Raw genomic sequence first — 14,669 nt, 5'->3', positions numbered from 1 at the left:
CATGGCATCCTAGCTAAAAAAATCGATTAAAAATTAAACGGATTCGGATTTTTGTCCCCTTTTGATGAAAATTTCGCTGGAGATGGTACTCATACATATTTGAGATATATGTCGGTGTTATATATTTTTTTTACTCATAGATACATGATTATTTTAATGCATTTTTTTAAATTCAATCGAATTGTGGCATAGTATACAGATCGAATTTGTGGTCTCTGACTCAAAGTTTGCGACCCTAACCACGGAACCACAACCCGACAGAACAGTGCACATTTTATATACGATTTTTTAAATCATTTTATCCACATGCAATTTTGCATAAATCAATCAGTGCACTTAGATCAATGTAATGCTTTTTAATATTAAATTTTCTACATATGCCAGATATGTATGATTAAATTCCATGCGTGATAGAAATTGTGGACATTTTTTTTGTCAGGTCTCCTGACGTCGACTATCAATTGAGAGTATGTGTCCCAGCTCTATTTTCGTTTCGTATTAGTTAATTTGATTCAGTAGTCGGAATTAATGCGTCGTTAACACGACGATTAGCGTAAGCTCGATTCCCACATTTAGTCCAGCATTTAAATTAAGTCCATCAAACTAATTGTTATTTCCATAACTCATAACCAACAGTTAGCTGTCTTAAAAATATGTAAATATAACGCGTTGATTAAGTATAGTGTGGCGTAATAATTCTCGTTGTATGAATGTGATAACTATGAGAAGTAATTTTAAAGAATCATACTTTTATGTTATTTAGGGGGCCAAATAAAATAAAAATGATTTTTTTCTCTCTAAGATTTATTCAATATTACCCTGTACTGGTACCTGAAGCGGAGGGCTGATCACCTTTCCTTCATGTTTTAACGATCAAGTAGACGCTGCGTTTATATGATGCAGTGCCCTATGCATCATTGAGGTGCGGATAATGGTTTGAAGAAAATACAAGATGGTGCGATTAATATTTTTACGATTACTGCCCATTTCCTTGGATGCTGTAAGGTCATAATTCACTGTCGAATTGATGGGCTCATTCATAAACGTTGAATTCGTCTAAACTTTTAGGTTATATACGAAAGCAGTACGAATGAAGCATCCCTTCAAACTTTGATTCCAGTCACGCGACCAGACAGTTAGCAGGATAGAAAATACATAATCAAAATAATTATAGACCCGCCCATTTTCTGCGCGTCACGCGGTTTGAGAATCAGGGGTGAAAGCCAAATGATAAAAATAAAAGCACTCATGCGGGCAACAATTGCTTTTGTAATTTTCTCAAATTGATCTAAACTGCGAAGGGTGTTTTTTTTTTTTACATTTTTTCAAAACCCCACGGAGAATATTATTATTTATGATATTATTATTTAATATTTATGAAGGAACGAAAGTTCCCTACAAAATAATTATCACCTGTCAATAAATTGAGAAAACACCCATTAATATTAAATTAGATAAAATTGATAGTAATTACAAGATATTTTTTATTATTACAAGCTGGATACGAGATGCTGTAGACTAGCCTGGTTAAATGAAAAATATAGAAAATAGGTTTGTAAATGAAGGAATATATTTAAAGTCTTTAAAACATCAACGCAATAAAACAACATTGAAAATTCAAGTGTCTAATTCAAGCTACTAAGAAGCGCGTTGTCTGCCATAGGGAATGTTAAATATTGCATGTGTTGCTGTTACGTTCAACAGATGGCACTGCCATATATCACAGGTAAAAACACCAAAAATTTGATAGGAATCGCTGAATAACTTTTGAAGATCAATGATTTTAAATCAACGAACATTTACATTGTTATTTGTGTTGATTGTTAATTTGTTCTCCTATCCGCACTCAATGGCGCATAAGGCACTACAACGTATCAAGGCGGCGTTATCTTGATTGTTACATTTTTTAAAAAATAATTACGTGTATAATAATTAACTATTTAACCCCTAATGTACTTTATTATCAATCATGCAGCTCAATGAGCTATGCAGATTTATTTTTAAAATCTCCATTGTCAATTTAGTTTCTGTATGTACTCTTTAAATATGCATAAGTTTTTATAAAGTGAATGAACCAGAGTGACCTTCGTATGACAAAGTAGGTATATTTCCATTATTTTCTTTATCATTTCCTTTACAATCAAATGTTACCAAACCGCTCCTTCGAATTATAAGTCTTGAGACAATACAACATTCAACAATGCAATAATAATTACCATTTAAAAGAAAGACAATATGGCTAACATATGCAGCGACACAAAATGTGGGAGTTCTCTTTTTTTGGTGTTAACCTTTTTAAGAGGGAAGTCGTTTAGGCCCAGCGCTATTTTTTAATACCTTCAAAGTGGAGGCTTATAAAAAATCGTAAGGGTTTGACAAAATACACTGCTTACTCTATTGTAGAGAAACTTCTGTAGGTTATCTGTGTGAAAAGTGACAATATTTTTAAATATTTTACTATTAATTTTTTATTTTTAATATATTTTCGTAATTTCTCTTTTCTATTACTTTTTTGTTGATATTATATATATATAATTTTTGCCTTAATTGTAGAATGTTATGTGCTACATGTGAGATAATGTTATATTTCGGATATAATATGTATTTGCTTTTTTATTTGATCTTTTCTGACCTAACCTAACACACGGTATGTTGTCTCGTTTATATACATATGTATAAGTATATTGTTTTTTTTTCTTATTAGGCTATAGAATAGCATTCCGCTCCCACACATTTATAAACACTAAAAAAAATATTTGACTGATTTTCTTTTATAGAATATACTGAAACTCTTTTTAACTTAATATTTGATTTGTTTAAAAATACGTAAGTGATTTTTTGAGCTTAAAAAAGCTCTTTTAATTATTTTAGTCGTTGTAGATTTCTTTATATTTCCTTGGATTAATTTATATTTTTTAGTGCCAGCCACTGAGGATTATTTGAAAAAAAAGTGTTGAATCAATTATTTATGAAAACTTTATAAAAATATTTCTATATTAAAATATTAACAGCTTTACTTTTCTTCTTTATTTTAATTCATACATGATTTTTTGAGCGTATAAAAAACTGTTACTCTTAAATATATGAGGCGTATAAAAGAGGCTGAGAAACCGATAATCTTTTTTATAACAGTATTTTTTATTAATCTCTGATAGGTACATTTGTATGGATATTTTAGGCGTAGACTGCCCTCTTAACTGGTGACTGAATTCTTGTAACACATTCTTATTTATGTATGTTAAGTTTATACGGGTGAGTTGGTGAATAAGCAGAATATAAAATGTTTTTATTTATTGAAGTTTTACGACATTTTTACTGCTAAAGGGTGGAACGATATGGATGCTGAGCGTCAAAAAAGCCATATTATTTTTTAATTTTACACTCATATATTACTATAGTTTCCCACAGTAAAATAATGTTTAAAATTATGCCATGTTCTTTGCTGGCGAGTCGTAAATGTCCACAAACATTAAAAATAAAACAATAAAAGAAAACGTTGGTGGCAAAACAAAACAACGTATTTAACAGAACAATTATTATTTATTTTCAATTTATGTTTTACTTGGTAAATACCAATATTTATTAAAATCTATTGTGAAACGTGTCTCGACCATTTTCAAACACCGTGTACGATGTTTGAAAAATATGCGGATAGATATTATAATAATAATCCACAAAGTAATAGCCGGGTCAATTAATGAAACAATTATAATTTGTAATGTTATATCGCAAAAACTAGCGTTTCTCGGCCACGCGTTACTGTGGAATGGTCTGGTTAAATGGAAAAGAAAGGAAGCGAAAACGCACATTTCTAATATGCTTATTATAATATAATAAAATATGTTAATAATTTTACAATGCTTGTGGGTATACAAGATTTTAACAGCTGTCAAGAAACACGCCATCTGCCGTACGCAATATTTAGCATTGCGTGTGTTACTGTCACTTTCAACAAATGGCGCTGCCATCTGGATAAAAAAAATCTGTTTCAAAAATACATGTTTTACCTGTCACAGGTAAAAACACCTGACGCAGATTTATAAAATACGCGCATATTTAAAAGCAACGTTGTGTCAAAATTTCATAGCAATTGATAAATAACCTTTGAGGATTTAAGGTTAAGAACAAACTAAAATTACGTTTTTATTTATATAGACTGTTTTATTTTATTAAAAATTTATTATATGATGGAATAAAAATGATAATAACTTAGAACGAATAATATTTTATAACTTCAAAAATATATTTGTTATAAAATGATTATATTTACATTTTTTTTTTAAAGACCAATTCGAAGACGCGTCAGACGGTTCCTAAATATGTCTACGAAAAAACGTACGTCAAATTTTATCTAGTAATTAATGATCCGACCAGATGCACGCAATCCATGTAACGTAGGTACTTACCGCATTTCTAAGCTGTTCAGTATGTTCCTACCTAATTCCCAATAATCTCGGCAGACAGGACGCGATAAATAGCACCCTTTTGTTCCATTATCTATGATTAACATTATCTCAGATGTCACGACTGACAGCGCTATTTTAAAAATTTATCTGTGGTTCCAATTTCAAAAAAAAAATACTTGTAAATACCTTGGACTGATCTAAAAACATACTTTAAATCGCATATTTGGAATTACCTAACGTCCAAGTGACTCTGAAATCTAGCATTTTTTATTATTTTTTAGAAAATTTATTTATTGGAAAATCAACAGAAATCATTTACAAAAATAACAAATTGTAATAAAAAATAAATAAATAAAAATTCCAATTAAAATAAAGTAATCTAAAAATCAGTCCGCCTCCGTGGTGTAATGGTCAGCGTGTTTAGCTACCGTGCTGGAGGTCCCGGGTTCGATTCCCAGGGGGGGAGGTGAAAATAAATATTAGTGATTTAACACTGTAATATTTATTTAATATTACCCTGGACTGGTTCCTGAAGCGCAAGAGTGATCACCTTCCCTTCATGTAAGTAATGATCAAGATAACACTGCGTCAATTTGATGCAGTGCCCTATGCACCATTAGGTGCGGATTAGAGTTATAGTAAATAATAATCTAAAAATAAAAATAAACTGTCAAATACATAAAAGTATAACTATATAATAAACTTATATAAAATATTTTTCAAATTATAATTTTATCAAATAATAAAAATTTTCTTTATCAAATAGTCAAATAGGCTTCGGTTACGGCTAGTCAAATAGGCTACGGCTTATGCAACACCGCTTATCGTGACCCTGCTTTTTTAAGTATAGCCTATGCCTACTCGTGAGTGGATTTACTTTTTATGTTTCGAAGATGTTCGCCTCCGTAGTGTAATGGTCAGCACGCTCAGGCTTACCATTACACTACGGGCTGAGGTCCCGGGTTCGTCAAGGTTCCCAAAGGGGGATCAAATAAATATAAGTAATTTTTCCACTCTAATATTTATTCAATAATACCCTGGACTGTTACCTGAAGTGAAGGGCTGACCATCTTTCCTTTATGTGTTAACGATCAAGATTTTACTGCGTTTGATGCAGTGGTCTATGCGCCTTTAGATGGGGATAAGGGTTTAAAAAAGTTATTATTTCACATATTTTGTGAACAAACATTTGGACACACTCAAAATATTGTGTTATATTTTGGCATTTTTCTTAATTTTTTGCAACTTAGTGGGTTATGTTATCGATTACAAAATAGTGCTTGTCTTTTTTGTTGCAAAATTGTCCCGTATATTTTCTGTGACAGCTTTTTCTCGTAAATATTCAAAGTACGTAACATTATCTTGTCAATTTTAATTCATTCCCCTCATCGTTGCCTGTTAACTCAGTATGGAGTTGTTTTCGATTAAAAACGATGCTACAGCTATTTAGCTTGGTAATAATAGCAATAATTATATCCACAAAACTTCATAATTGTTTATGTATTCACTTTTGTATTTTGTGTCTGACCGATCAAGGTAATTCCCGCCAAAATGACCATCTGTTTGGTAATTGCCGGCCGTAAATGTTTAAAAGCTGTGTATTATCTTGTACCTACGTAACTTCAGTGACAGCTACATGTTCCCGTATTTACATCATCAAGTATTACGTAATGACGGCAATCTATGTAGGTTATACGTATGTCGGAACGTAACATGCAGGGCTTAGTGTACATATTATATATTAATATGACTTACTGCAAAAAAAAAACATTTCAAACTCGTAAGCATTGAATTTGCTTCAGAAATTTCTCATCTTTATATTATTAGCTTTGAACGTGCTGCAAAAATTTGCCATCTCAAATATTGAACTTGCTGATGAAATTTATCATCTGAATTTCGTTAACGTATTTTGTTTTGCTTACACAAACTTGTAAACTTGAACTTGCTGAAGAAAGTTGTAATCTCAAACTTGTAAGCCTTGAACTTGCTGAAGAAATTTGTAATCTTAGACTTGTAAGCCTTGAACATGCTGAAGAAATTTGTAATCTCAAACTTGTAAGCCTTGAACTTGCTGAAGAAATTTGTAATCTTAGATTAAGCCTTGAACTTGCTGAAGAAATTTGTAATCTCGAACTTGTAAGCTTTGAACTTGCTGAAGAAATTTGTAATCTCAAACTTGTAAGCTTTGAACTTGCTGAAGAAATTTGTAATCTCAAACTTTAAGTTTTGAACATGCTGCAGAAACTTGTCATCTCAAACTTATAAGCTTTGTACTTGCTGAGGAAGTTTGACATCTCAAACTTGTAAGCTTTGAACGTGCTGAAAAAAAAATCATCTCGAAGTTTTAAGCTTTGAATTCACCGAATATATTTATCATCTCAAATTTGTGAGCTTTGAAATAGCCGCATAAAATTTGCCGTCTCAAATATTGAACTTGATGAAGAAATTTATCATCAGAAATTCATTAAGATATTTTGTTTTGCTTACACAAACTTGTAAGCTTTGAACTTGCTGAAGAAATTTGTCTTCTCAAAGTTGTAAGCTTTAAACTTGCTTCGGAAATGTGTTATCTTTACAAGTAAGCTTTAAACTTGCTTCTGAAACGTGACATCTTATACTTTGCCAAAAATTTTGTAATCACAATTTTGTAAATTTCGAACTTTTTGCTGCAGAAATATGTCATCTCAAACTTGTAAACTTTGAATTTGCTGCAAATTTTTGAAAGTTTATAAAACTTGAAATCATGAAAATATTAACATTATACTTTTATTTATTCAGGAAGAGGTAAACATGTCGACGTTAATGAACTCTCGGTTTGTTGCTTGTGGTATCCAGCCAAACACTACACATAAAATTTACTATCGACTAGCGTTTGATCTAAAATCGTCGTTAGGTCGTTTATTCTTTTAACAACTATGTACATCAAATATTCACGAGAAGCCATAAGGAACATTAAATATTTTTAAAATGATCTATTAATGAGTAATATGATATTTATAGGATATTCAAAATTATCATAGTTAATGATAAAATAACATTGTAAGTCAGTTTTATAGAATTGACATAAGTACGTACGATTACAATACGTACAACAAGCAAATACAAATGTTTCAATTTTATTTTTGATATTGATAAAATTTCTCAAAAAAAACCTATGAACTGGCTCTTGGTGCATACGACAATTTATCGGGAAAGTGTCATTATTTAATAATTCATACTGCGATTCTTTACAAAAAAATAGTATTCACTTATAAATATGATCTGTGGTCATTAGTTCTATCTGCAGTATCACTTATTTCGAACAGCTGTAGTTCATATCTTGACCACCTAGTATGTTTTGGTGGGTTAGAAGATATTTCTTCATGGCAAGAAGCTCGCCAATTTACATTCATAATATTTATCAATTTGGCATTAACTTTGTGGAATGAAAATTTAAATATAAAAAAATTGTGTAATAATACTTTTGAGTTTAATAATAACATTTATATGATTTTTTGACATCTCAACATAGATGAAGAAGAATATGAAAGTCTAGGCTTTTACGGGGCTTACGACCGTCATAGGATGGTTTTGGTGATCACTTTACACACCTGTAATATTAATTATGTATTTGGACACACTCAAAATGTTGTTAATATGGTACAAACCATTTTAATTTTTATTAGTCGATGAGAACATCTGTAGTTCTCGAAACAAGTCGTGTTTACATTAATAAAATCAAAAGTGGTCTTTAACAAGTTTTATGTATTATATTCAAATGTAAATTTTTCTGTACAAGGAGTTCAATAAATAAATATTTATTATTTTAGTCGAATAACGCATATTTTGTCACATTGAGGTATATTAATTTGAATATAGATGTCAGTAGAATATATTAAGTATCTTTGATGATTTATGAAAAAGGTCTAATAATAAAATAAAAGAAATCGCATTAATCAAGTCCGAATTCTCGTAACTAAATATCCCACATGATTTATCTAATATGTATTCTTAAGAATTCAGATACTGCATATGGGAAAGAAAAATGGATTTGAGTTAAAAGATGTCGCATGACACTTCAAGGACAAAATTAATGGAAATGATATATATAGTATTACTAGAGTGCATTCATTCATGGAAATGTGCTTTATCTTGAATAACTAAGTGTCTAATGAATCGTAAATGGATCCAACTGGTTATATGTAACACGGGAGGCAATTAAAGAAGATATGATAGGTGTTTAATCTTCTCTAGAAAGAAAACCGACTCGTGACAATATCTTAGAATCATTTATAACTCGATGGTATTTCTTTAGTGCTTTTTGAAACACTTTTTACACAGACCGAGTCAAATTATGAATAAAGAAAAATTATATGATGCTTGAATATTTGAACAATTACGCAAATATTTTTTTTTTTGGAATCTGAGCCCACCATCCACCCGCAGCAGTTAGTCCTGAGGGACTCTCTGTCAGCTGCACATAGAGGAAAATCTTCAAAATATTTCTGAAGAAATAAATATTGCTCTATTCAATTAATGAGGGGGGAGGAGGATGTACGGACAGAGGCCGACACTTCGTCCCCACCCCTCGGGATCCCCTCATTACCTCTTTTACTTTTAATAAAATAAAAACAATAAGAAAACATCAAAAAAAAAATAACAATGTTTCCAAAAATAAAAAAAAACAATAATTTATTGTAAAAATTAAAGAAAAAAAAGGAATTGAAATTGTTATGGAGTTTGTGGTTTTATATCTCGACAATAATAGAATGTGATTAATCGCGATTTGAATTTAATTTAAAAAAATAGTTAAAACATTTATCATTCTCTTGGTTTTTGTGGTTTTCTCAGCCGATGCGGAAAAGCTCTCATGAATAGGCCACAGCCGAATATTCTACCCGATCATCACACGAAGATTCTCATTTGATATAATTTATATTTAAGACTCAACGAATACTGGGCCTTAAACCTCGTATATTATAAAAAAGGAAATAATAATTACCACTTTGATAAAAAAATATATTCGTGCCAAAAACTATACCCATATGGACTGCACCCTTATTTTTTTAACGATGTTCTTGTTTTTATTTTTATTTTTACTTTGTTATAGGCTACTCGTGGGGGCGCCTCTGGACCAAAACAGACAACCTGGAACCAACAGATCGGGAGCCCTGTGGAAGTGTCCTATGACCACGCTACTTAATGACTGCGAACAGGTTGTGACTGACGGGAAACGCTGTGAGTTAATGATACATATAATTTTAAAAATAACTTAATTTAAGCAGATGTCAGTCATTTATAACAGTATTTAAATAATGTACGAGAAAGCTACAAATTATCGAATATAATATTATTACATGATTTACACACATGTACTGAAATTCAACAACAAAAATTTCACAAGAAAATTAAGCTGTTTTCATTACGAGTAGCTAAAATTCCCATCGTTAATTTGTTTATAGCCTTTTAGCACTCCACACGAGTCGTTGAAATCGAAGTATTTACATTTTAATTACAAAAATATATATAAATATTTCATTTACGCCATAAAAAAACTAGGAGCAAATTTTACTTCTACTGTTTTTATTATTATTATTTTATATATAAGTTTACACAAAAATATATTTTTTTTGTCTATCATTCGAAAAAAACACTTATCTCCCGAATTGTGCAATTTTTCTATTTTAATTTTGTTTCTTTTCTTATGCGTCTAAACCATGTATCAAAATATTATATATGCAAGTATTTTTTTTAAAAATTACTCAGTATTTTTTGTATTGTTCCTAAACTAGACGATTAATTTGAAAAAACTGCTCTTTTCGATTCATCTTTTAATTATTTAAAAATACGTCGTTACTCAATTTTAGCTTCGTATGATTTTTTCATTGAATATTTTCATTGAAATTTCATTGAACAACACAAATCGGGAGATGAATGTATATTAATTTGATTCTGGTTTATGGTTCGTATGTTTTAGAAATTCTATAGAAATGTTTGGCATGAGGAAACGTCATGTTTGTAAACATCTCTCACATCACTCGACTGAATATGAATTATGATTTTCACACATCGTTCATTGGTGTTCTATTTGTATGCGACTGTTAATCTATTAAGAACAAATTATAATTGAACTATGTTTATTAATTATTAAGGTTTTTATTAGGTAGTTGGGAATTTAAGTTTGTTTGTTGGTTGTCAAAAAATGGTGCAATCAGGTTTTGCTCTAGTGTTGTTTTGTGAACGAAACGTTAAGCGGTTGTTGGTATACGTTTGTTATTTTTATATAATGTTATAAATAAATGAGTGTTCTATATTATTTTAATATAAAATATTGCTTAAAGTTTGTAATTATCAAAAATACATTTTAAATAATGTGTGCTTTAATTAGAGGCGTACAAATTACAGTACCGACTACAACCAAGACATCATGATGTATAAATTAGATGATATGCTACATTTAAAATGGGTATGTTATAATTGACGATACAATTTGACAAGTATCGAAACATAAGTAAAATGTAGTATATTATTAAATAGAACATAAAGGAGTTTATAAGATTAATTTTAAAAAAAATGTTAAAGATATAAATTTGATTAAAATAATGGTGGATATATAATCAATTTGGCACTAAAATACTGGTTTGAACAATCTTATAAATTTCCTGTGATTTTAAAATACGAGTAGGGCATTAGTTAGCTAAATAGCCATTAATATATCCTCACAATAGACTTGCCAAATAAACACATAAAAATAATATTATCTGTATGTTATAATTGCCTAGTTTACTTTTCAGAAGACCACTTCTAGTAATAAATTTGCTTTTAGCTAAATACGCTTCCACGAAATGGTGACTGTGTGTTGTGTGTGCGAATTCACGAAACACGAACATTTCGAGAGTTGAGAAATATTGAACACTGTGATTGTTTTTTTTCTTCAAATTGTTTCAACTTGATTAATTTTTGTCGGTGGCGCCTCATGAAGCGACGCTAATTGGCGGGCAGTATGACAAGTGTAAGTGGTGGTTTCCCATCTGTCATATCTTGTTACTTTTTTTTACTTTTTATACTTATTATTAATTCTTCTCCAAATAAATATTAACCAATTCTTTCACTCTCTTTGTCATCTACTTACTATCCAATCCTTCGGAGATGCTGTTAAGAAATTAAGTATTGCGGTGACTTCCATATTTTCGCGAAAGCTCATTTTTTCTCTCCGCAAATTGTTTCGTTTTTATTCTTGTTAAATCAAAACTTGACAGTAAAAAAATCGGATCAAAAATCAAGAAACCATCAGTTAAGTATCAAATTTTAATTTATCCACTGATATAAAAATCAATCTTACGATTTCATCTATGTAAAAACAGAGTGAAGGTATCGTGTTTGTTTCTCATTCTTTAAATAGATTATCGCGTTATTTAAGCGATAACTATTACAAAGAAAAAATATGTAAAATATTTTTAACAATAAATTTTTAAAAAAATTGCAAAAATGTAAGAAAACTTGCACTGAATAAGCATGTTTTAAAAAAAATGTTTCAAACAATATTTTAAGCTTATACTCCCGAAATCAGGAGATGGTATGCTAAAACATCTGCATTGTATACATATTACAAAATATATTACAAAAAAAAATTTTTGGCCAAAATTGACTTAAATTCAACAGAATGGTTTGTTAGCGAAGCGAATTTCACAAATTAAAATTACAAATGATGTTTTTACAAGACTTTATAAACACGAGAATTTTTTAAATCCGATGTTCCTTGATATATTGACAATAATACTCTATCTTTGTTTATGTTACGCGGTGCCCAAAAAAGATTGTTTACTCACACTGTTCTACTTTTACTGTGAGCTTCGTCTAAAAATGAAAGTCCCCAGAGAAAGATTTCGCCTATGTAATCCTATAACGAGCTTTTGATTGCACTGCGCATTTGCATGGTACTGGGAATGTTTTACGCTTATTGCATGTTTTTTTTATGCTAAAATTATCTATTTTATTGCATGTATTATTTTAAGATTTAATTTTAATGAACATAACTTGGGTTCACGTAGTAGACTTTTTGTATAATTATAAAGACCACGTTAAACTATTTAAATAAACTGAATCGTTTGACCGGAAGCTCTTATCACAATACTTTCAAATCTACCTTGTAAAATAGAATAAATCCCTTACCGCACCCCAATGGTGCATAGGGCACTGCTTCATATAAATGCAGTGTTATCTCGATCGATTACACATGAAGGAAAGGTGATCAGCCCTCCACTTCAGGTACCAGTCCAGTGTAATATTGAATAAATATTAGAGTGAAAAAATCACTTATATTTATTAAACCCCCCTGGGGATCGAACCCGGGACCTCCAGAACGGTAGGCGAGCATGCTGACCATTACACTACGGAGGTGGACATTGTAAAATATAGAACCTAATAACTACGCATAAAAAAGGTAGTAGTAAGTACATAATTATTCAATATTGAAATTATTCGTGTATAATTACGACGTTTTTTAAATTAGCTTGACGTATAAAAGTTTTTGATCTACAAATTATTTCAAGTTGTCGAACGATATTAATGCTAATTTTATATCCAGTTTTAATAATGATTTCTGATTAATTTAAATATTGAAATGTATTAAAATTACAATGGTCATAGCATAAAAATACTCTGAAATAAAAATATTTATAATATTTTTAACAGATTTTTATAAACACCGGTTAGTGTGCCTCATTTCTATGCAAAACATAGATCAAGAAAAAACGTTTACAGGTATTTAAAAAATTTCGTCCATTAGGCATTTTATCATATTCACTTATAAAACTTTTAGTTTCTTTTTATATTTTAAAATCACCTCACGATAAGCATGCCTCAGGGTTCAAGTTTAAAGTAAATTATTACCAATATTCAATTATTTTGAATACAAAAAGTCGATGTCACTGACCTTTGCCACTCACGAATTATTCCATCTTTGTATTTGGTAAATTGATATAAGTCACTTTATGCCTCTCCCATCTCGTCACGTTAATCTCGTATTAATTTTCAATAATCTTCTGACCGTACATTCACTTCTAAAAGCGGTTTATCCTTATAAGAAACGTTTTTTTTATAGTTTAAAAACACAATGTTGCCCGATTCAAGGTTGTCTCCAAATGTAATGATAGTTTTATCATATAGGTATAATTTTTACATCTCAACAGATACGAAATTTTTGGGAAATGAAAATGGAAGTCTCAGCGTTTACAGGGCTCACGACATGTCATCGGCTGGCTTAAGTGAACACTTAATGTACTGTGCAACACGATTAATCATTCTATTCATGCTTTATGGCAATCTCCATACCTTTGAAGCTCTACGAGTACACTTATATACAGTATTTTATAGAACTTCCGAAAATCAAGTGATGGGGTTTCCATCATTTGTCGAATGGTGTTTATTGCATAGATCATTAATTAAACTAGCCGAAGCAAAAAACGTACATGAAAATGTTCACATTTATTCTCTTCTTCTTTTTCTAACTGTTATCCCTAATTTATATTGTATAAGGCACTGCATCGTATCGAGATAGTGTTATCTTGATCGTTGCTTACATAAAGGCAGGGTAATCAATGCTTCGGGTATCAATTCAGGGTATTTACTCATATATTAAATAAATATATGGGTAAAAAATCACTAAAATTTATTTTGATTTCCCCTGGGAACGAGCTTGGGGCCTAATGGACGGTAGCTAAACGCGCTAACCATTACACTACGGAGGCGGACTGAATATACCTTTCGGGTTCAATATACAAATCCAAATACCTTTCTCAAAAATATATTCGTGTCTGTTCAGATGTCTTTATAACAATCCCCCTTGGTTTCTTAAAAATTCCCACATACCAAAAACCTGACATCTAAATTACTTACATATTTTAACATTTTTTAAAACCGACCTGTCGTCACTTTGAAATGGACAATTATTATCGTATTTACCTATTCACAAATGTCACTTCCTTTTTGAGAGCACAAAGAAAATAAAAGAGCAAGAAAATAATGATTGTAGGTATTACAAACGAGGCGGATGCGAGTCGTAAGTTTTTTTCTCAGAAGTTTAAAATCACATCATTAAGCCGGTAGGTACCTATCCGACAATACAATATAAATAATCCGTGCCGTCCCATCCCTATTCGAATACAAAAAAATGTTGCCATAACTGGAAAATCTCGCTACCATAACTCGGTTTGAAGATTTTAATCGTATTTTAATAGACAGGTTGTATCGAGTATTCCTTTTAAATATGCGTATATAAAATCA

General features: G+C 30.5%; 1 protein-coding gene across 2 annotated transcripts in view; it reads left to right on the top strand.

The window, feature by feature from the left end:
• The window catches only part of mew (multiple edematous wings), a 175,463-nt gene that overhangs the window by 135,973 nt on the left and 24,821 nt on the right, over positions 1-14,669 (top strand). Inside the window, exons 2-3 of one of the 2 annotated variants that reach the window (XM_088272486.1) lie at positions 9,496-9,623; positions 11,368-11,397. In XM_088272486.1, the coding sequence (XP_088128612.1) occupies positions 9,496-9,623; positions 11,368-11,397 (158 nt within the window). The remainder of the gene's footprint in view (positions 1-9,495; positions 9,624-11,367; positions 11,398-14,669) is intronic. The other variant, XM_088272487.1, reaches the window with a different exon arrangement.

This window comes from Brachycentrus maculatus, unplaced genomic scaffold, assembly GCF_059751285.1.
Source record: "Brachycentrus maculatus isolate JH-2025_06_01 unplaced genomic scaffold, ASM5975128v1 h1tg000499l, whole genome shotgun sequence".
In the NCBI taxonomy this organism is placed as follows: domain Eukaryota; kingdom Metazoa; phylum Arthropoda; class Insecta; order Trichoptera; family Brachycentridae; genus Brachycentrus; species Brachycentrus maculatus.
This window is presented reverse-complemented; position numbering and strand designations above follow the sequence as displayed.